Genomic DNA, 25252 nt, shown 5'->3' on the forward strand with positions numbered 1-25252 from the left:
ACACTTTCGAAATGAATATCTGAATATGATTTTTAGCACAACTGACCTGATAAGGTTCAGTAGTGCTATAGGCATGGCAAAGTGTCTGTCTGCATGTGTGTGTGTGTGTGTGTGCAAACAACTTAACAGTCTAAAGACTGGGTAGCAAATTACGTAATAATGTCTTGCTGCAGAGCCTCGTTCTGGCGTATGCTTTCACGATGGCGGCCTTGTCAACATTGTGTGAGGACTACATGGAAGATTCCGTGGCTTACAACCCCCTAAATAATTTTTTAACTAAATTTCCAAGGTAAATTTTTCTAAATGTATTAATCAACCCTTACAATGTGTATTTATATTGAATAAATGTTATAGCAGGAAATTTGCAAGTTGTCAAATTACGGTCGATGCTAATGATTGTAGCTGTGTTGTGTCTGTGTCAAACTTTGCCCTGCCGACAAGGTGCGTTGCAATGCTTGAAACAACACAAAATTTTCAAGACTAAAATTTTAGTTTATATTCATTACCTGTGCCAAATTTGGTATCTCTAGCTTATGTGGTCTATATTTCGTACAGATTTCAATCTGACCTTGCAAATTCTCAAGTTAATGATTATGGGTACATACGTATGTCTGTGTTAAATTTGCTGTGGCTGGCAAAGTGGGTTTGTAACACTAGAAACAACACAAAATTTTGAAGACTAAAATTTCAGTTTATATCCATTATCTGTGCCAAATTTGGAGTCTTTACCTTATGTGGTCCTTAAATCGTATGGATTTCAATTTGACGTGTAGTTAGAAAATTACTTGGACTTGGGTGTAACCATAAACCCTATGATGTAACAATGTACCGTGTGCGTACGTACGGTAGTACAGGTTGGTCTTCTATGGCCTTGAATGTATTTGTAAGCATCAGTAAGGGATCGTAAAATACTGTATTGAACTTGTCAAACTAATTTTTATTGATTTTAATTTTCTTTCTTCATATGACTACTCACTGATCTTTTTTGTTTTTCTGTGGTGTACATGGGTGTGTGTTTTCCTTCTGTTTAGTAATTTCTGTTTTGTGTTTTGAGTAACTCAACGTAAGTCAACAACAGGATCACAGCCTTCCACAGTATCCATTCCTGAAAAAAAGGAAGAGCAAAAACTTATACCAAAACTGCCAAACGAGTGTGTGTGTGGAGTGATGATGTTGTATTTTTTCTCGAACTAGGTAATACAGTGATACACGAACTTCGATTTCATTTTTGCCCCGATCCAGTGATTGTCATGAATGTAATGTAAACGAGTCACATTGTATTTTCCCACCCAAATAAGAAACTTCACAAACACATGCATTCAGGGCTTGTTTGGGTGTTTTAAAATATATTTCTTGGTCGTTTGTAAATTTACAAAAAATAAGATGTTGATTACATGAGATTCTGTGCTAAAATCTAGCTCTTTTTTTCTCCGGAAAATATGTCAGTGGCACAGTGTAATATACGCGAGGTTGACGGCCATATTGATTATTGCAAGTGTGAACTATAGTGATTTGTATCAGTGTTTTATTTAAGGGCGGTAAGTAGGTAAAATCTACCGGGGTTCCCACATCATTTTACCGGGGTTCCCCACCTAAACTATGATACATTGCATGGGAAGCACTACCAGTTTTACCTCTTTCCCCCTTTCTGTTACCGGGGTTCCCAAACCTTAGCAAAAACACTGTGTATTGGCCGGTTTTCATGGAATTATGCCTTGAAACGACCAAAATCAAACAAAAGCAATAAATATATGACGTAAATGTTCAAAAAATTCAAATTTTGAAACATAGGGGCCATGATTCTGTAATTCGTACAGATGTCAATTTACCGAAAATTGAGTTAGCACACACGGAGCAGATCATGTAAAGTCACTAAAACGCTCTATTCATGTTCAAATTTTACATAACAACATACCCACCTTCATAAAAATGACAGTCAATAACCTAAAATGCTGTAACGACTGATAAAATCCTCTATTTCTGGAGCGAAAAAAAACATGTCAGGCTCTCCAACAGTCACTGCAGTGCACTGCATGGCGTCTCGGATTTGAAGGGAAATCTCATTAACATATTAAAATTCGTACACCATTTAATTGACTGTTAAAGTCAAAAACCGCCCAGACCAATTGCCAAGATATTTGGTGGGTGTATTACCTTGGGTGTCTAGTTGGGAAATTGGTCAAATCAAAATGATCTTACCACCGGTGAGTGATTTGGGTCAAAAAATGTTATTTTTGGTCAAAAAACTTAAACTCCAAAACTACTGGACAGATCAGTCTGAAATTTGGTGGGAACATTCTTAAGGGTGTTTCAATTAAGAATTGTTCACGAAATGATGATCCCATCAGTGATATGCAAATTAGGGCTAAAAATGTGTCTTTTTGGTCAAAAATCTTTAATTCCAAAACTTTTGGGCAGATTGGGCTGAAATTTAATGGGGATGCATCTGGAGGTGTATAGATGAAGAAATATTAAGCATATTATGATCTAATCAGTGATGTGCAAATTAGGTGTAAAAATATTTTGGTCAAAACTTGTAGGCAAGTGAGTAAACATTCAAAAAATGTATGCAAATATCCCTAGAAACCATGACCACGCCCATAGCAACAGTCAAATAGTGGTGTATTTCACAAAGATAACGGATTAATAGACAATTGAATAAACATTCAAAAAATGTATGTAAATTTGCCAAGCAACAAGACCATGCCCATGGGAACATTCTTAGGGTGTGTACATTAAGAATTGTTCATAACACGATCCATCAGTGATAAGGAAATAAGGGCTAAAAATGTTGGGTTTTTTTAGTCAAAAGTCTATAATTCCAAAAGTACTTGGTTGATTTTGCTGAAATTTCACAAAGATGTTTCTGGGGATGTACCGATCAAGTGATTTAAATTACGTGATGATCCCATTAGCAATATACAAATTAAAGCTATTTCTTGGTGAAATGTCTATCAGGAATATTTAGTGTACAGAATTTATTTTTATTGATCTCATTAAACTATTAAAATTGTTATGAGTTACTTAGTAACATAAATGATAATATAACAATTGTGTGTGAATGGCAGTGGAATTAATCTCTCCTTGAGGTTGCTTGGAAACATTTTCTACCAAACATTAACACTGAGCTACAGGTTGGTTCAAGGTAAAATGCTTATCTGTCTGTCTGTCTTGCAGATGATGAGAGTGATTTTGGTATTGAGCTTTACCTCTTAAACTACTGGGAGATGAAATCTGGTTATGATTCTGAAAGTGTTATTGTTAGGTATATTATGGAGCTCAGAATTCAAAATACAGGCTATACGAATTCACGTTCACAGTAAAATTCATTCGATTTTTAGCACAACTGAACTGAGGTTCAGTAGTGCTATAGGCATCGCCCGGCGTCTGTCTGTCTATCTGTCTGTCTGTCTGTCTGTCTGTCTGTGTGTGTGTGTGTGTGTGTGTGTGTGTGCGCGTAAACAACTTAAAGTCAAAAACTGCTGGACCGATTGCTTTGATATTCAGTGGTCATGTTACTTCTGGTGTCTAGTTGGGAAATTGTTAAAATGAAATTGATTGCATCAGAGATGTGGGTTTTGGGTCAAAAAGTGTGATTTTTGGTCAAAAAACTTAAACTCAGAAACTACTGGGCAGATTAGTGTGAAATTTGATGGGAACATTCTTAAGGGGGTGTAAAGTAAGATTTGATTCCATCAGTGATATGCAAATTAGGGCTAAAAATGTGTCTTTTTGGTTAAAAATCTATAATTCCAAAAGTACTGAGCAGATTGGGCTGAAATTTAATGGAAATGCATCTAGGGATGTATGGACAAAGAAGTATTAAGCATACAATGATTCCATGAGTGATATGCTAATTTGGTGTAAGAATGTTCATTTTGGTCAAAAAAAAATTTTATCTCAAAAAGTACTTGGTCAAGTCTGAAACTTGGTGAGATGTTATTCTGAAAGTGTTATTCTGCAGATTTTCTTCAAAACATTTTGATGAAATTGGCCCTAGCAACCATGACCACGCCTTAGCAACAACCACAATGGCAGTATATTTTGGTCAAATAACAACATCATCTGGTAGGCAAGTGAGTAAACATTCAAAAAATGTATGCAAATACCCTAGCAACCATGACCATGCCCATAGCAACAGCCAAACGGTGTTGTATTTCACAAAGATAACAACAGGGTTTAATAGACAATTGAATAAACATTCAAAAAATGTATGTAAATTTGCCTAGCAACAAGACCACGCCCATAGCAACAGCCAAATAATCACATATATTGTGAAGATAGCAACATGGTTGGATAGGCAACTGGATAGTCATTCAGCAAATGAACACCTATTGTTAGCATGGACTAGCATATGGATAAACATTTTTTAAAACTGTACAGATGTGCTACAATGCCATTGGCGGTATTTTTAATAATTAGACACTATGTTAACTGTGGAAGCTTAAAATTTTATTTACTTTCATATAATTAATTTTCCAATTAAGTGGTACATCATGTATGATAGCTACAATTTAGAATTTTGTATTCCAACAATGTGTGTAGGCCCAAAAATCTATGATTTTGCCCTTACTATTCAGTTTAAATCTTGTCACTATTTCCGAGTTACCGCTACTGCTCAGAAAAAATGGTGTTGGTATTAAATCCAACCTATGATAACACTCACAAATGCCCAGAGATGATCGAAACAATTGCTGGACAAATCAGGAATGACTTGGCTAACGATGACTACTACAAATTTTTTTAAACATTACGTAAATGTCCTGAGTCCAATAAATGTTGGAAAATAATGAATGTTTTGGTATTAAGCCTTTGAGCTTACTTAGTGTTCACACTTTCGAAATGAATATCTGAATATGATTTTTAGCACAACTGACCTGATAAGGTTCAGTAGTGCTATAGGCATGGCAAAGTGTCTGTCTGCATGTGTGTGTGTGTGTGTGTGCAAACAACTTAACAGTCTAAAGACTGGGTAGCAAATTACGTAATAATGTCTTGCTGCAGAGCCTCGTTCTGGCGTATGCTTTCACGATGGCGGCCTTGTCAACATTGTGTGAGGACTACATGGAAGATTCCGTGGCTTACAACCCCCTAAATAATTTTTTAACTAAATTTCCAAGGTAAATTTTTCTAAATGTATTAATCAACCCTTACAATGTGTATTTATATTGAATAAATGTTATAGCAGGAAATTTGCAAGTTGTCAAATTACGGTCGATGCTAATGATTGTAGCTGTGTTGTGTCTGTGTCAAACTTTGCCCTGCCGACAAGGTGCGTTGCAATGCTTGAAACAACACAAAATTTTCAAGACTAAAATTTTAGTTTATATTCATTACCTGTGCCAAATTTGGTATCTCTAGCTTATGTGGTCTATATTTCGTACAGATTTCAATCTGACCTTGCAAATTCTCAAGTTAATGATTATGGGTACATACGTATGTCTGTGTTAAATTTGCTGTGGCTGGCAAAGTGGGTTTGTAACACTAGAAACAACACAAAATTTTGAAGACTAAAATTTCAGTTTATATCCATTATCTGTGCCAAATTTGGAGTCTTTACCTTATGTGGTCCTTAAATCGTATGGATTTCAATTTGACGTGTAGTTAGAAAATTACTTGGACTTGGGTGTAACCATAAACCCTATGATGTAACAATGTACCGTGTGCGTACGTACGGTAGTACAGGTTGGTCTTCTATGGCCTTGAATGTATTTGTAAGCATCAGTAAGGGATCGTAAAATACTGTATTGAACTTGTCAAACTAATTTTTATTGATTTTAATTTTCTTTCTTCATATGACTACTCACTGATCTTTTTTGTTTTTCTGTGGTGTACATGGGTGTGTGTTTTCCTTCTGTTTAGTAATTTCTGTTTTGTGTTTTGAGTAACTCAACGTAAGTCAACAACAGGATCACAGCCTTCCACAGTATCCATTCCTGAAAAAAAGGAAGAGCAAAAACTTATACCAAAACTGCCAAACGAGTGTGTGTGTGGAGTGATGATGTTGTATTTTTTCTCGAACTAGGTAATACAGTGATACACGAACTTCGATTTCATTTTTGCCCCGATCCAGTGATTGTCATGAATGTAATGTAAACGAGTCACATTGTATTTTCCCACCCAAATAAGAAACTTCACAAACACATGCATTCAGGGCTTGTTTGGGTGTTTTAAAATATATTTCTTGGTCGTTTGTAAATTTACAAAAAATAAGATGTTGATTACATGAGATTCTGTGCTAAAATCTAGCTCTTTTTTTCTCCGGAAAATATGTCAGTGGCACAGTGTAATATACGCGAGGTTGACGGCCATATTGATTATTGCAAGTGTGAACTATAGTGATTTGTATCAGTGTTTTATTTAAGGGCGGTAAGTAGGTAAAATCTACCGGGGTTCCCACATCATTTTACCGGGGTTCCCCACCTAAACTATGATACATTGCATGGGAAGCACTACCAGTTTTACCTCTTTCCCCCTTTCTGTTACCGGGGTTCCCAAACCTTAGCAAAAACACTGTGTATTGGCCGGTTTTCATGGAATTATGCCTTGAAACGACCAAAATCAAACAAAAGCAATAAATATATGACGTAAATGTTCAAAAAATTCAAATTTTGAAACATAGGGGCCATGATTCTGTAATTCGTACAGATGTCAATTTACCGAAAATTGAGTTAGCACACACGGAGCAGATCATGTAAAGTCACTAAAACGCTCTATTCATGTTCAAATTTTACATAACAACATACCCACCTTCATAAAAATGACAGTCAATAACCTAAAATGCTGTAACGACTGATAAAATCCTCTATTTCTGGAGCGAAAAAAAACATGTCAGGCTCTCCAACAGTCACTGCAGTGCACTGCATGGCGTCTCGGATTTGAAGGGAAATCTCATTAACATATTAAAATTCGTACACCATTTAATTGACTGTTAAAGTCAAAAACCGCCCAGACCAATTGCCAAGATATTTGGTGGGTGTATTACCTTGGGTGTCTAGTTGGGAAATTGGTCAAATCAAAATGATCTTACCACCGGTGAGTGATTTGGGTCAAAAAATGTTATTTTTGGTCAAAAAACTTAAACTCCAAAACTACTGGACAGATCAGTCTGAAATTTGGTGGGAACATTCTTAAGGGTGTTTCAATTAAGAATTGTTCACGAAATGATGATCCCATCAGTGATATGCAAATTAGGGCTAAAAATGTGTCTTTTTGGTCAAAAATCTTTAATTCCAAAACTTTTGGGCAGATTGGGCTGAAATTTAATGGGGATGCATCTGGAGGTGTATAGATGAAGAAATATTAAGCATATTATGATCTAATCAGTGATGTGCAAATTAGGTGTAAAAATATTTTGGTCAAAACTTGTAGGCAAGTGAGTAAACATTCAAAAAATGTATGCAAATATCCCTAGAAACCATGACCACGCCCATAGCAACAGTCAAATAGTGGTGTATTTCACAAAGATAACGGATTAATAGACAATTGAATAAACATTCAAAAAATGTATGTAAATTTGCCAAGCAACAAGACCATGCCCATGGGAACATTCTTAGGGTGTGTACATTAAGAATTGTTCATAACACGATCCATCAGTGATAAGGAAATAAGGGCTAAAAATGTTGGGTTTTTTTAGTCAAAAGTCTATAATTCCAAAAGTACTTGGTTGATTTTGCTGAAATTTCACAAAGATGTTTCTGGGGATGTACCGATCAAGTGATTTAAATTACGTGATGATCCCATTAGCAATATACAAATTAAAGCTATTTCTTGGTGAAATGTCTATCAGGAATATTTAGTGTACAGAATTTATTTTTATTGATCTCATTAAACTATTAAAATTGTTATGAGTTACTTAGTAACATAAATGATAATATAACAATTGTGTGTGAATGGCAGTGGAATTAATCTCTCCTTGAGGTTGCTTGGAAACATTTTCTACCAAACATTAACACTGAGCTACAGGTTGGTTCAAGGTAAAATGCTTATCTGTCTGTCTGTCTTGCAGATGATGAGAGTGATTTTGGTATTGAGCTTTACCTCTTAAACTACTGGGAGATGAAATCTGGTTATGATTCTGAAAGTGTTATTGTTAGGTATATTATGGAGCTCAGAATTCAAAATACAGGCTATACGAATTCACGTTCACAGTAAAATTCATTCGATTTTTAGCACAACTGAACTGAGGTTCAGTAGTGCTATAGGCATCGCCCGGCGTCTGTCTGTCTATCTGTCTGTCTGTCTGTCTGTCTGTCTGTGTGTGTGTGTGTGTGTGTGTGTGTGTGCGCGTAAACAACTTAAAGTCAAAAACTGCTGGACCGATTGCTTTGATATTCAGTGGTCATGTTACTTCTGGTGTCTAGTTGGGAAATTGTTAAAATGAAATTGATTGCATCAGAGATGTGGGTTTTGGGTCAAAAAGTGTGATTTTTGGTCAAAAAACTTAAACTCAGAAACTACTGGGCAGATTAGTGTGAAATTTGATGGGAACATTCTTAAGGGGGTGTAAAGTAAGATTTGATTCCATCAGTGATATGCAAATTAGGGCTAAAAATGTGTCTTTTTGGTTAAAAATCTATAATTCCAAAAGTACTGAGCAGATTGGGCTGAAATTTAATGGAAATGCATCTAGGGATGTATGGACAAAGAAGTATTAAGCATACAATGATTCCATGAGTGATATGCTAATTTGGTGTAAGAATGTTCATTTTGGTCAAAAAAAAATTTTATCTCAAAAAGTACTTGGTCAAGTCTGAAACTTGGTGAGATGTTATTCTGAAAGTGTTATTCTGCAGATTTTCTTCAAAACATTTTGATGAAATTGGCCCTAGCAACCATGACCACGCCTTAGCAACAACCACAATGGCAGTATATTTTGGTCAAATAACAACATCATCTGGTAGGCAAGTGAGTAAACATTCAAAAAATGTATGCAAATACCCTAGCAACCATGACCATGCCCATAGCAACAGCCAAACGGTGTTGTATTTCACAAAGATAACAACAGGGTTTAATAGACAATTGAATAAACATTCAAAAAATGTATGTAAATTTGCCTAGCAACAAGACCACGCCCATAGCAACAGCCAAATAATCACATATATTGTGAAGATAGCAACATGGTTGGATAGGCAACTGGATAGTCATTCAGCAAATGAACACCTATTGTTAGCATGGACTAGCATATGGATAAACATTTTTTAAAACTGTACAGATGTGCTACAATGCCATTGGCGGTATTTTTAATAATTAGACACTATGTTAACTGTGGAAGCTTAAAATTTTATTTACTTTCATATAATTAATTTTCCAATTAAGTGGTACATCATGTATGATAGCTACAATTTAGAATTTTGTATTCCAACAATGTGTGTAGGCCCAAAAATCTATGATTTTGCCCTTACTATTCAGTTTAAATCTTGTCACTATTTCTGAGTTACCGCTACTGCTCAGAAAAAATGGTGTTGGTATTAAATCCAACCTATGATAACACTCACAAATGCCCAGAGATGATCGAAACAATTGCTGGACAAATCAGGAATGACTTGGCTAACGATATCAGAAATGAAGCTAATATTAAATTTCTATTTTGATTGACGGTGAAACTGATAGAGCTGTGCAGGAGTGTGAAATAGTCTACATGTGGCGAATAGACAAACCAACTTGTAAAGTCGTGGTGAATTTAGTTGGACAGAAGGAAGTTCAACACGCACATGCCGATGATGGTGTTAGTGCGACAAAAACTATGTTACAAAGTTGATGAAAGTTGGAAACATGAACTTATTGGATTTGGAACAGGAGTGTATACACTTTACCCAGGGATGAAGTAGGGCAATAATACCATATCACTTCACTGTATTAAAGTTGTTAAACAGTTACGATGCTCACCATGAAGTCTGTAATTTCCTGATGCGTAATAGCAATGTTATGAGGGTTTGAGTTTTGTTTATTATTTGCTGTGGAAATAGGTTTACATATCCCTGGTTTGTAGGGGATCATGAAAGCTGAGTGAAGTTAGGATGGCAAGCTTTCCTGTGCTGAGAATAGGCAGCGGGCATTTTAACAACATTTTTGACAACTACATAATAGAGCTAAATTTCTTGCATAAATCATGAAATTGCAAGACTACCCATATGGAACTTGAAGGCATTCAGTTTTTTTAGCTCCGCTGTCAGCGAAAGCTGAAAGCGTAGCTTTAGGTATAGGTTGTATAGAGTATAGAGAGTAGAGTGAATCATAGATGTCCGTCAAACTTTTATATTTTCGTTATTTTCTCCGAAAGTAACAGTCAGTATTCTTAGATATTTGGTGTGCATGTTCCCTGGGGGGAGGCTATTCAGATTTGTTCATGCCAAGTTGATTTGTGCCATTTTCAATTTTTTATGATTTTTTTTCATAAAATGTCATTTTCATCATCTCCGTGAAAACTTATTGTCAGATTGCTTTGATATCTGGTGTGTTGATGCGCAGGGGGTAGCTTACTCAGGTTTGTTAATTTCAAGTCAGCACATCTTCATTTTTATTTTTTATGATTTTTTTTTTGTAATTTGAAAAAAAAATGAATATGTTAATGAGTATAATGACCGACGCCATATTGGAAATCAGTCGACGAGACTTTAAGTAAACTGCCACTTTTCAAAAGACACTATTGACGTCAAACAAGCAATGTAATATGTGCTATAGTCATAATTCTACGCATTGGGCGCCCAAATGCATGAAGTGACAAGCGTTTATTCGAAACAAGGTTGTAAACTTCAAATCCAAATTCTGCACCCCTTCTACATAATCAGCCAGTCCGCAACGTCCTTATTTGCATACTCTATCCTGATTCGACCAGAAGCTGAAGCTGACCTCATTTGACCGGGCGATTTTCCACAGCAAGTAACAACACAGGACGTTCTTGGTACTCACTAAAATCTCACTTCAGACCCACTATAAAAATGTGATGTTTTCACATAACATGTAACTTGTGATTAATTCTATATTGTCGTGCAATTTGGAGTGACAGTGAACCGGAATTAAGACAACTTGCGTAAGGAAGGCATGCGGTTGAAGTTATGCAAGAGCAGTCTAACTGCGGACGACTGTGAATCAACCAAATTTTGTTTATTGGCCGACAGTTCACATGTAAAGTTAAACGACATGAACGTGTCTTGCCATTTCCAAAATACAAATATTTGGCAAGTAAAAATAATTAAAATAATCACAACTTTAATTTGGCTTCAGACTTTGCATTATGTTTTGCGTATCTTTCCCCGTTTTACATGTAAATCCGAAAAGGTTCTCTCGTCATGTCATCAGTGATCATACCGCGAGGGGCTGCTTTGAGTACGAGCGAAGTGAGGCATGTTGAGGTATTTTGTTGAGAATTATAAATATTGCGAAATGTCAAGTACAAGGTTTAAATACAATAGAATGATGAAAAAAATGTCCGAGTCTGCTGACAGGCGCCGCGCCGGTCACAAGAATCACTGTAAATTCCATCTTTCTTAGTTTCCGTACGGCGACAACCCCAGATACCCGGATGCTCGAGGGACTAACCCGGAAGCAAGTCGTTGTCAGCCATACGTTACAGTGGTAACATCGTCCGAGAAATCGCTGCGTTCAGAGTGTCATTATTCACAGAATTGTTGTTTTCGAGTGAAAACGCGTCTTGAATTGAATAAATCTAACAAATGAAGACATGTCAAGTTATATTTTGAAAGTTGTATCGCTAGTTTGAGACGATTTTCTCACGTACTATCGAGGCTTACTTGGACTTGGACCTTACTCCAGTTCATCGGGAAGTTTAGCCAGTCCGATAATTCTTTCTGGTTGAGTTTACAACACTTTTGATCACGCAGATTTTGTTGTTGTGATGAAAAGAAATTTAAAAAAAAGATCACTTCAACCATTTCGTTGTGTTTTCTTTATGAAAGGTAATAGAACATGAACGAGTGTTACCACTGTAACGTATGGCTGCCAGAATGACTCCCTTTCGGGTACTTGGCGGGGATTGTCGCCGTCCGGAAACTAAGATGGCGATTAATACATTTCTTCCCTATATATATCTACTACAACTTGTACAAGTTGAATGTTGTTGACTTGGTAAATTTGTTAGAAAATTCAAATTCAAATTGCCTCAAAATTATTTTAGATCCCCAGTTTATTTCATTCATCATTAAAATTTTCCAGGGTTAAAGCTGTAAGACAATGGAATTATTTATAACCAACCTCAAAATCCTCTTTTTTTTCTTTTTCTTGTGTGCATTTCCCAGTCATTTTTTTTCTGATATTTTGTGCAATTTTTCATAACAGTAGATTTTTGTTATAAAATGGTGACTATGGTATAAAAGTACAATACATTACCAACTTCTGTGTAAAATGTGTTTTACAGTGAGACATCATATGAACCACTAACCACTTTATTGCATCGCTAAAACAAAACTGCATAGTGAAGAGCTGAAGAACTGAACCACTTCTACGTGTCACCAAAATAAAAAATAAAAAAACATAAAAAAACAGCGGAGCTATTCTGACCGATAGGTCGCTTGTTGTTTCTACAATTCTAACGACAGGAATGGGTAGGCAATTGAATAAACATTATTTTAAAATATGTAAATACCCTTGGCAACAAGACCACACCCATAGCAACAGGTAAACAATGACGCCAAACTAACATCGGTGACAAAAAGGTAAATGAATGAGCTTTGTAAAATTGTATACAAATATGCCTAGCAACAAGACCACCTAATCATTACAGAAAATTGAAATGTACTGTAAACAGTTGTGCTACAACACCCTTGGCACTTTTATGTTTTGAAAGGCTTTACCTCAAAATTTGTAAATCTACTCAATGATGTAGACTTACTTAGCCTGTTTTCGGCAATTACAGTATATTTGTATCTGTTCAATCTCACAACTTCCTTATGACTAGAATTGCAAACCACTCGTAATACAGTTTGAAAATCTCCATACATAATTGCCAAATCAGCTTGTTCCTCACCCTTGGGTGTCACAGAATGATCATTCACATGAAGTGTGTGCCACGTGTAGCTGAGATGGACAAGGCTCTATACTTGTAAAGGAGGCCATTCTTCCAATTTCTGCCATCTGTGTTCCATTCAGAGTACTATTCCTCTATGAACACAAGGCCATCTTTCATCCTTTCACCACATTGACCAAGAACCACTGAGAGGTAATACATGTATTTACAGTATTTTTGATGATGTATGTACATCAGACTTTGAGCTGTATTATTTGTTTGTTAATGTGCACTCATTTCTGTGTGTGCTCATCTGTGTAGCACTTCATATGAATGATCATATACGACACCCCAGGGTAATGAACAAGCTGATTGGGCAATTATATGTTGAGATTTTCGAAATGTTATATCAATTGTTTGCAATTGTAGTCACAAGTGAGGTACATGTATGGCAGATTGAATGGAATATACTGTAAACAGGCCAATGAAGGCTTACTTAAATACTTATAACAATAAACAGGATTTGTGTGCTGTACATTTATCTGTGCAGTGTGTACATTGTAAAAAAACAAATCATTCATTTTGAAATTCTTGTTTAGGTTCTTTATTTCGTGATTACATATGTGTATAGTAGAAGAAAAGGACCAGATTTTCAGGACTGCAATGTAGATTTCATGTACCGTACGTACAAATGTGTATGTTGGAGTAAAACTGCTGTTAAAGGCATTAAAAGTTCTTGTTATTGCATAGAAGAATAAAAGAGCAGATTGACAAGTTGGTTGAATTTCTCCTGTAAACTCAATAATTAGGTGTACATGTACTAACTAATGTCTTGAATTAACATTGCTTCAGTGTGTCTTTATTTTATACATGTATGTTATACATGTACATATATGAATCTGAATGAGATTTGCTAACCCATGTGACTTTCCTTTTCTATAAACTTATGGCTGGTGTGGTTAGAAGACGACAGCTTTGCAAGTATGTAGTAGAAATATAATACTTTATTCTATCATAATGATATATACTACTTTAGACATCTGCACATGTATTTATTATTGTCTTGTTGCATGTCCTGATAACCTACAGTAAAAGTGACCCATTGCCAACTTCCCAACCTCACTACTCAAATTACAGTTCACTCTTCACATTATCTGCAGTTATTCACTTTTGAGTTTACCAATGTACTCGACAAATAAAAATTACAAAATGTAATTGTTGAAAAATAATTAGCCCCAACAGACACTGCCTGGAGGGGCAATTACAGTGGGTTCTGTCCATGTGATTTTCCATTTGCCCCAACAGACACTGCCTGGTGGGGCAAATACAGTGGGTTCTGTCCATGTGTCTTTCCATTTGCCCCAACAGACACTGCCTGGAGGGGCAATTACAGTGGGTTCTGTCCATGTGATTTTCCATTTGCCCTAACAGACACTGCCTGGAGGGGCAATTACAGTGGGTTCTGTCCATGTGTTTTTCCATTTGCCCCAACAGACACTGCCTGGAGGGGCAATTACAGTGGGTTCTGTCCATGTGTCTTTCCATTTGCCCCAACAGACACTGCCTGGAGGGGCAATTACAGTGGGTTCTGTCCATGTGTTTTTCCATTTGCCCAAACAGACACTGCCTGGAGGGGCAATTACAGTGGGTTCTGTCCATGTGTCTTTCCATTTGCCCCAACAGACACTGCCTGGAGGGGCAATTACAGTGGGTTCTGTCCATGTGTTTTTCCATTTGCCCCAACAGACACTGCCTGGAGGGGCAATTACAGTGGGTTCTGTCCATGTGTCTATCCATCCATGGGTTCACTCACCCTCATATCTTAGGCATGCCCTAACTGATTTTAACCCAACTTGGGACAAAGGTAACATACTACATGTGAGACATATACACGTAACATTGTTTTCTGATCAAACTGAATGGCAGCCATATTTGTTGTTAAATTTCACACTGTACATCATAAGTGAGTAGATGTAACACATAGATACCATTCAAATGCCTACACTCGGTGTCAAAAGGAGCTTTCTTTCGAGGCTTTCACCTTTGACCTCAAAAGTCTTCTTCAAAGTCATACAGCTAAATTTGGTTTATCTTTGTATTACATGTAGCGTATTCATCAAATTTTTTACGATTATATTTTAATCATGACACATGGTTTCTTCAGTTTGCAACTTTGTCATGTAAATATATAAAATATATAAAATATATAAAAAAGCACATTTTGCCTCTTATCTCTATGCAAGAGTTATACAGACACCATTCAAGTGTCTACCATCACATTAGCAAAGGTAAGCTTTCTAAGGGAGGTGATCATATTCAAGATGAAGGTAATCATCTGTGTTGCCACCGGATGTCCAAAACCGCCCTTGCAAACGCTTGGCCGCCCATGGAATATTCATGAGATTATCACTACTGTGTTGTCACGGGCGAAGTCATTTAGTTGAATGCAAGGTGTCAATGGGGATAACAAAAGGGAGATTGAAAGGGATCACTGCCGGGCAAATGTGTGGCATTGTGGGCAAATGTGTGGCATTGCGGGCAAATGTGTGGCATTGTGGGCAAATGTGTGGATATTGTGGGCAAATGTGTGGCATTGCGGGCAAATGTGTGGCATTGCGGGCAAATGTGTGGCATTGCGGGCAAATGTGTGGCATTGCGGGCAAATGTGTGGCATTGTGGGCAAATGTGTGGCATTGCGGGCAAATGTGTGGCATTGCGGGCAAATGTGTGGCATTGTGGGCAAATGTGTGGCATTGCGGGCAAATGTGTGGCATTGTGGGCAAATGTGTGGCATTGTGGGCAAAACTCTGTTTGCCTTGGAGAGCATTTCCAACATATCTTTGCAAGCAAGATTCAGAGGTTGCAGTCACTTTTTTTCTGATACGTCCCTGGGACGCGTTCCTACCAAAATTAGTGTCAAAATCCCATTGCAATGCGTCTTTTCTAAACTTGCATGCACACTACATGTATTTCAGATGTACACTAAATATGTTACAAATGTTTACATGCATGTACATGAACACACGTCATTCTTCCGAACACTGTGTACAAGTACATACTTTGCACTTCCAAAATGTCACAAGAAAACATTTATATGCAAACTTCAATACTCTATACAGTAGTTTAATTTCATCTTTCTAGACTTTCAATTTTGTATGGTAAGTACTCTTTGTCAAATATGTTAGTGAATTTGGTATCAAACTTTACCTCTCAATTATTGGGGATGAAAGTTGGTAATGTTTCTATCTTCTAAAAGGGGTAGTTCCTAAAATTATGTAATTGGCCTTAGCAACAGTCAAATGATGGGTAGGCAATTGTATAAACATTTTAAAATATAGTAATATCCTCAGCAACAAGACCACGCCCACAGCAACAGGTAAAGATGACATATAATGCCAATATAACACCAGTGAAGGGAAAGGAATGTGAATAAACATTACAAAAATGTGTGCAGATGTGTCTAGCAACAAAACCATGCCCATAGCAACAGTTAAACTATAGTGTATATTGCAGATATAACACTATGGGTTGGTCGGCATGTGAATAAATCTTCAAAAAATGTATACAAAATGCCTAGCAACAAGACTACATAATCATAGGAGAAAATCAAAGTTTCCTCTCAACACTTGTGCCACTGGCACTTTTATTTCAAAATGATGTCTAAAGGTTATGAAGAATAAGATATATGTGATACATGCATTACTTTTGGTGCTCACATAGCTATTAACTGGTGGCCATATTTGTAATTGAACAATCATGATTTACTGCATAACTCAACAACTTTAATATTCAATGGAAATGTTATTCACCTGTCTATCCCTATATTATTACAAGGTAGGTGTACTATCTCTTTTGAGTCATTTACCCTTGACCTTGAATCTCGCCTTCAGGGTCAGTTATCAAAATCCAACATTTTCCTGTATATCACACATTTTAATATTTATTTGTCACCATGAATTTATTTTAAAATGTCACCATTCAGTCACACAGAAGTAAAGTATAGTATTTAAAGGCTGTGTCTTCTACAAAGACTTGTTACATAATGTCCATTGAGTGGGAACTTTGCTATAGCTAGCTTAACATCATATCTGTTATAATGGTACAAAATATTTCCTTGTAAAGGAATCATACTAGTTGAGTGACAAATTTTACTGACTTAATTCTGTTTATTTTGAAGCATCACAACCAGCAAGTCACACTGGTGCATACACACCTAGCCCTGGCTCCATGTACAATAGTGGTACAGCCTATGGCAGTCAACAAGGTAGCACAATACCAGCATCAGGTATGCAAGGAAGTCAACGATTCTTAGAAAATTCCAAATCTAAGATTGATGCTTTAAAGAACTGGAGTGTTTCTACTTACAAGTGTACAAGGCAAATCATCTCGGAGAAATTAGGCAGAGGGTCCAGAACAGTGGACCTCCAGTTAGAAGCACAGATTGAAGTTCTTAGGGATACCCAACGGAAGTATGCCAACATCCTGCGTCTCTCTCGGGCTCTTACAAATCACTTCTACCAAGTGGTGCAGACACAGCGTGCTCTTGGAGATGCATTTACAGATCTTGCAGTGAAGTCACCCGAATTGCAGGATGAGTTCACATATAATGCTGAGACGCAGAGAAACCTATGCAAGAATGGTGAAACACTGCTAGGAGCTTTGAATTTCTTCACATCTAATGTGAACACTCTATGTAACAAAACAATGGAAGATAGTCTTGTCACAATACGACAGTATGAGGCAGCCAGGTAAGATTGGTTGTTTTATGGCAGGATAGTAGTATTTAGTTTAGGAGTGGATGGTAGTATGTTGATAGTATGACATTAACAATTGATGACAAAATAATATGAATGCCATTTTGAAGGTTAACACATATTTATTTTTGCTGGAAGACAACATTTTACTAAGCAAAGACCAGTAAAGGATCTATTGCAGCCACTATGTTGCTGTTCAATTCTTAGTAGTGTGCATAGCTTAAAACAGCAGTGATGTACCAGAACTAGGCTTAGAATGAGAGTACATGTAATTGTCTGTGATAAGACAAAGTTTCTGTTAAATGTTCTGTAAATATTCCTTGCTAGTTTGATAGGGCATTTATGGTCATGTCGTGTTTTTGGCAAATTGACCTGACAACTGATGAAAAACTGGCACTCTTTTTGTCACTATTTGTAAACCCCAGCAGTAATGGATTGGGGATGAGGTGGAGGACCAGTGCATGGATACTTTTGAATCTGGCAAAACTGGCATAGATTAATATATATCTTGTACAGTAATTTTGGTGGGATACTCTGGTAAAGAATTGGGGGAAACTGGGTAGAATTTCCTGACTTACATTAAACAAATTAAAATAGTCTCTGTCTTAGTAGGGGGTCACACAAAAAATTTAACTTGGAAATACTCTAAAGTTTTACTTTACTTTCTCTTTCATCTGAAAGAAGATGTTACTTTTAAAACCAAAATACTTTTTTGAATTTTCATGATTGGTTCATCCATTCAAAAATTGTAGCACTTTTAAATGTGGAAATTTTCAAAAATGTTCACCCCAAAATGATCAAAAATGTACTTTTTTGATAAATTTTAAAAAATAGGCGCACAGACATTAGAGTATCATTTTCACCTCCCGTAACATAAGGGTACGGGAGGTATTAAAAGGGGGATGTATGTCTGTCTGTATGTCTGTCTGTCTGTCTATCTGTGTGTGTGTGTGTGTGTCTGTCTGTCTGTGTCATCATTTTCTTAAAAACGGCTGGCCCAATTATACTGAAATTTGGTACATATAATGTTTTGGGTAATGGCTAGACCTGATTAGTTTTTGATTGAGATCTATTCATATTAATTAGGGAAATTCACATGTCAATGAAATCAACTAAATAAGCAATTCCAATATAATTTTAGATTACTACTTACATTAACCATTAGAAAATGCATATGTCCTATAAAGTTTGTTGCTGTACCTTACAGTATTAATGAATAATTTGTATAATTAATTATTTTCGGTAATTAGGTTATATCTTAAGAATACATACTTCAATTTCAATACAATTCAGTACATACGTTAACCATAACAACTCTAATATGTCCGATAAAGTTTGTTGATGTACCTTATGGTGTTACTGAATTATTTCCATAATTAATGGTTTTATATCTGAGGCTATATCTTAAGACTACATACTTCAATTTCAATACAATTTAGTACATATGTTAAACAAAACAGAGTGCACATGTCCTGTAAAATTTGTTGAGGTATTATAGTTTACAGTTGTAATGAATAATTTGCATAATAAAATGATAATTAATGATTTTAGGTAATTAGGCTATATCTTAAAAATGCAAGCTTCAAATTTCATATAATATGGTACATAATATCAACTATAATAATATGCATCTATGTTCAGTAGTGCTATAGGCATCGCCCGGCGTCTGTCTGTCTGTGTGTGTAAACAACTTAAAGTGATATGCAAATTAGGGCTAAAATGTGTCTTTTGGATTGGGTTCCGTCTGTCCGTGCGTCCGTCCGCAGCCGTTTCTTGGAGATGCCTGGACCGATTTCTTTCAAACTTGGTACAGGGTTAACATGCAATGGCATACATATGCACGTCAATATTTTTTCATGATACGATCCAATATGGCCACCTAGCAGCCATTTTGTTTGCAAATTTTCCCTGTCTAAAGCCATAACTCAGACATGCTTGAACAGATCTCATTCAAAGTTGGTATTAGGACAGTGTTCTATGACATACATGTGCATATCCATTTTCATTGTGATACGATCCAATATGGCTGCCTGGCAGCCATTTTGTTTGCGAATTTTCCATGTCCAAAGCCATAACTCAGACATGCTTGAACAGCCCCCCCCCCCCCCCATAGCCGACCCATTCTTTATTGTTGAATGGTTTATTCCATCACGTCATCTTGAAGAGTAGGCATGTCCCATGTCCAATGAGGAGACACAACATGAGTAGGCATGTTTCATGTCCAACGAGCAGACACAACATATCTAAGTCTGTTTGATTTAGGTTCACAAGTGTTGTTGCGTAATCAGAGTAGTGATATCAAGAAAATGACAACATAAACTGCCAGTTCCTTAAAACCCAATCATAGTGGGGACTATGTCATTCTCAACGACTTGTTCATACATAAATGATAACGTCATTGGGTCACAGGTCGTCCGGAAACCACATCAAAGGAGAGTACTAGTTGAGATTCCGTTGAAACAGAAACTGCTGTCACATTTAACTTTTAGACGGTTCACTATTGAAATTTAACACACGGAATGAGACAAAGACCATGTATTTTTTAAAAGAACTTTATTTATTTTACAGATGTTGTTGAAAAAAATGACATTGAACAATTTTAATGCTTTATTTTTACAATTACATTAACCTGTATTTTCATCAATCTTGTTGTGATGTGAGCCACACATTGGACACTCGACACCTCTAGTCTTAGACTGCAACATGCATACATCTATTATGTCTCATTCACCTGTACATTGTGTTGTAGGGTTGAGTATGATTTCATTCACCTGTACATTGTGTTGTAGGGTGGAGTATGATTTCATTCACCTGTACATTGTGTTGTAGGGTTGAGTATAATCTCATTCACCTGTACATTGTGTTGTAGGGTTGAGTATGATTTCATTCACCTGTACATTGTCTGTGTTGTAGGGTGGAGTATAATCTCATTCACCTGTACATTGTCTGTGTTGTAGGGTTGAGTATGATTTCATTCACCTGTACATTGTGTTGTAGGGTGGAGTATGATTTCATTCACCTGTACATTGTGTTGTAGGGTTGAGTATAATCTCATTCACCTGTACATTGTCTGTGTTGCAGGTGGAGTATGATTTCATTCACCTGTACATTGTCTGTTGTATGATTGAGTATAATCTCATTCACCTGTACATTGTGTTGTAGGGTGGAGTATGATTTCATTCACCTGTACATTGTCTGTGTTGTAGGTGGAGTATAATCTCATTCACCTGTACATTGTCTGTGTTGTAGGGTTGAGTATGATTTCATTCACCTGTACATTGTGTTGTAGGGTTGAGTATAATCTCATTCACCTGTACATTGTCTGTGTTGTAGGGTGGAGTATGATTTCATTGACCTGTACATTGTCTGTGTTGTAGGGTGGAGTATAATCTCATTCACCTGTACATTGTCTGTGTTGTAGGGTTGAGTATAATCTCATTCACCTGTACATTGTCTGTGTTGTAGGGTGGAGTATGATATCATTCACCTGTACATTGTCTGTGTTGTAGGGTTGAGTATAATCTCATTCACCTGTACATTGTCTGTGTTGTAGGGTGGAGTATGATATCATTCACCTGTACATTGTCTGTGTTGTAGGGTGGAGTATAATCTCATTCACCTGTACATTGTCTGTGTTGTAGGGTGGAGTATAATCTCATTCACCTGTACATTGTCTGTGTTGTAGGGTGGAGTATGATATCATTCACCTGTACATTGTCTGTGTTGTAGGGTGGAGTATGATATCATTCACCTGTACATTGTCTGTGTTGTAGGGTTGAGTATAATCTCATTCACCTGTACATTGTCTGTGTTGTAGGGTGGAGTATGATATCATTCACCTGTACATTGTCTGTGTTGTAGGGTTGAGTATAATCTCATTCACCTGTACATTGTCTGTGTTGTAGGGAGGAGTATGATTTCATTGACCTGTACATTGTCTGTGTTGTAGGGTTGAGTACGATTTCATTGACCTGTACATTGTCTGTGTTGTAGGGTGGAGTATGATTTTATTGACCTGTACATTGTCTGTGTTGCAGGGTGGAGTATGATGCATATAGAACAGATATGGAGGCACTTCAGTTACAACCAAGAGACTCGGCAACAGTTGCCAAGGTGGAAGAATCTAAACGTAAATACTCAGTACACAAAGAAAAGTTTGACAAACTTAGAGGAGATGTAGCAATCAAATTGAAGTTCTTAGAGGAAAACAAGGTAAGCTTATAATCCCTTTTTCTAGGATTTCATGGCATCAATGCAATGACATTGATATCATTTTAATTAAAGGCCAATGCTGGATTCACATTGAAATTGAAATTTAACATAAAAAAACAGTTGTCTGGTACAGTTTTAGAAAGTATACACTAGATCAAAAAAGTGGTCTAATACCTGTGGCTCAGTTGACAATATAAGGGGATTCATCATACATGATTGAGTCTAATGGTTCCTTATGGAAAATCCCTTTCAGTATATATGCAGTCTGACAAATCATCAGACATGCAATTTGTAATTAAATATGTATCATCCACGTATGTCTAGTTGTGCGAATACCGCCAACTGAGTTCTGCACATGCAATTAGCATAAAACTGACTTCATGACCTACATTTGTCATCTGACCACATGGTAATAAACCTTGCGACCTGGCTGGTCAATGTTCAGGCTACACCAGGAAGATTTCAGAAACACCTGCCCAACTAGATGGGTAGGTTTTGCTGCAATTTTAGCTCAGAATGTTTCCATAACTTTTAATATTATGCTTACAAATGTCAGTTTATATTCCTCTAAAAAAAATTGTTGTGACCAGTTTTCAGCTTTAAATCAGTTGTATCATCGGGGAAATGATCGACTCCAAAATGGTATTGTGTCTTTCATGACCCATGACCTTGGAAGACGTTCTTTGTACATTGCACATGTGCCATAAACGAAATTATCACAGCTTCCTGCTGGCAAAGGCCTATACAGTACAGTCTTTTTTACAAGCTTCATTTGTGTCATAAACACAGATTTCTTGCATGAATGTTACAAAAATTGTACAAAATGCTGCAAAAGGAACAGTGATCATTTTAATAGTTTCTAACTTTCAATGTTGGAATGTTGAATGTACATGTCAGTTTGTTGGTGTCCACATTTTGCAACATCTTGCTGCTATTGCCAACTGGACTGTCGACAGTCGCTCGTACCATTCTTTCCTACGTTTTATCGAAACTTAAGATGTCGCCGTGCTCCAATCCGGCGCAACACTACTATAATCGCATACTGATATTGAGGGCCGAATGCAATTATAGTAGTATTGTGCCTGATCGGAGTGCGGTGACATCTTAAGTTTAGACGAAACGTAGGAAAGAAAGGCACGAGCGACTGTCGACAGTCTAATTGCCAACAACACTTACAAGTTACAGAAGACGGGTAATGTATACTGTACTGCAAGGTCAACCAAGACAGTCTTAATTTTGTACACATGCAAGGCATGTTACCAATGTTTACATTATTACTTTTATACAGTAAATCCCAAAGGAGTACTGTGAGGTCTAGAAATGTTTACATGTTGTCTGGTGGATTATTTTGACAAGTTTACAGTGAAGAAAAGTCTTTCATAGAAGTAATGATTTTCAATCAATGACATGTAAAAATGATAATTCCTCTTGAGCACACTAATGACAATCCCCAAGTGTTTCCAAAACTTACATACTAAAATTCATGTTGGATAACTTGAAAAAACTACTAAGGATGTCATTGCTACTTTGTTGGGATGAATGTAAGTACTCCTGATAAAATCTTACAATACGTCAATAGTTAATGGCAAAGTTACACAATCAATGTAATAATTTTTAGCACAACTGAACTGAGGTTCAGTAGTGCTATAGGGATTGCCTGGCATCTGTCTGTCTGTGTGTGTGTGTGTGTGTGTAAACAACTTAAAGTAAAAAACCGCTGAACCGATTGTCATGATATTTGGTGGGTCCATTACCTTGCATGTCTAGTTGGGAAATTGTTCAAATCAAAATAATCTAACCACCGGTTTGTGATTTGGGTCAAAAAATGTGATTTTTGGTCAAAAAACTTAAACTCAAAAACTATGGGGCAGATCGGGCTGAAATTTGGGTGAAACATTCTTCAAATTGTTTTTACTAAGAATTGCTCATGATATGATGGTCCCATCAGTGATATGCAAATTAGGGCTAAAATGTGTCTTTTTGGTTAAAAATCTGTAATTCCAAAACCACTGAGCAGATTGGGCTGCAATTTAATGGGAATACATCTAGGGATGTATGGACGAAGATACAATGATTCCACGAGAGATATGCAAATTAAGTGTGAAAATGTTCATTTTTAGTCAAAAACATATTTCAAAAAGTACTTGGTCAACGAGTCTGAAACTTTGCGAGATGTTTCTGAAAGTGTTCTTCTACAGATTTTCATCAAAACATGTTGACAAAATTTGCCCTAGCAACCATGACCACGCCCTTAACAACAACCAAATGGCAGTATATTTTGGTTAAATAACAACATCTTCTGGTAGGCAAGTTAGTTAACATTCAAAAAATGTATGCTAATCCGTAGCAACCATGACCACATAGCAACAGCCAAACGGTGATGTATTTCACAAAGATAACAAAATGTATATAAATTTGCCTAGCAACAAGACCAATGTTTTGTGACATATTATGGAAACCCTTGTTAATTTCTTCTTGTCCACATCAGACAAATAGATGTCATTCAAAAAATATACTTTGGTGCTCAACACCCCTGCAAAATGGCCAAAATCAATACGAATACCCCTGGAAAGTCCTGGAATTTTGTTTTACGTTAAGTGTACAAACCCTGATTTATATACAACTACATTTGATAAAGTTATCATCAACATGTGTTTTGCTTGCAGGTCAAAGTCATGCATAAACAGCTACTTTTGTTCCACAATGCAATATCAGCATACTTCTCCGGAAACCAACAAGCATTGGATGCAACCCTCAAACAGTTCAGCATTAAATTGAAGCCACCTTCGGAGAACATGCCATCCTTCCTTGAAAGTGAATCTAACCAACAGTAACAACATAACAAGAATTGACTCATCTCATCATATCTACAAGTATATTCGTCTTTGCTGCATAATGAAATCTATAAACTTGAACATTCAATGGAACAAAACATACCCAATGGGACTGTATTTAAGTACACTTTGTCTTTTGGAATTGTGGAGCCTTGTAGAAATACATGCAAACTGTTATCTTTTATTTTCATAAGCAGCTGAAGCCCTGAATAGTTGTTTTGATTTTTAGCACAACTGAACTGAGAAGGTTCAGTAGTGCTATAGGCAGGGTGACTGTCTGTGTGTGTGTGTGTGTGTGTGTGTGTGTGTGTGTGTGTGTGTGTGTTTGTTGATGTGTGTGCGTAAACAACTTAAAAGTAAAAAACTGCTGGACTGATTGCCATGATATTTGCTTGGTGTAATACTTTGGGTATCTAGTTGGGAAATTGTTCAAATCAAAATGATTTTGCCACTGGTGTGTGATGTTTGGTCAAACAAACTTAAACTCT

General features: G+C 36.6%; 1 protein-coding gene across 4 annotated transcripts in view; it reads left to right on the top strand.

The window, feature by feature from the left end:
• Positions 1–25048, top strand: part of LOC144439092 (arfaptin-2-like) — a 39257-nt gene extending 14209 nt beyond the window's left edge. For 3 of the 4 annotated variants that reach the window (XM_078128349.1, XM_078128352.1, XM_078128353.1), the window contains exons 3-6: positions 13928–13945; positions 17142–17712; positions 21756–21930; positions 24597–25048. In XM_078128349.1, the coding sequence (XP_077984475.1) occupies positions 13928–13945; positions 17142–17712; positions 21756–21930; positions 24597–24764 (932 nt within the window). In that variant the 3' untranslated portion in view covers positions 24765–25048. The remainder of the gene's footprint in view (positions 1–13927; positions 13946–17141; positions 17713–21755; positions 21931–24596) is intronic. The other variant, XM_078128351.1, reaches the window with a different exon arrangement.
• The last annotated feature ends 204 nt before the right edge of the window (positions 25049–25252 follow it).

The sequence above is a fragment of the Glandiceps talaboti genome, chromosome 8, assembly GCF_964340395.1.
Source record: "Glandiceps talaboti chromosome 8, keGlaTala1.1, whole genome shotgun sequence".
In the NCBI taxonomy this organism is placed as follows: domain Eukaryota; kingdom Metazoa; phylum Hemichordata; class Enteropneusta; family Spengelidae; genus Glandiceps; species Glandiceps talaboti.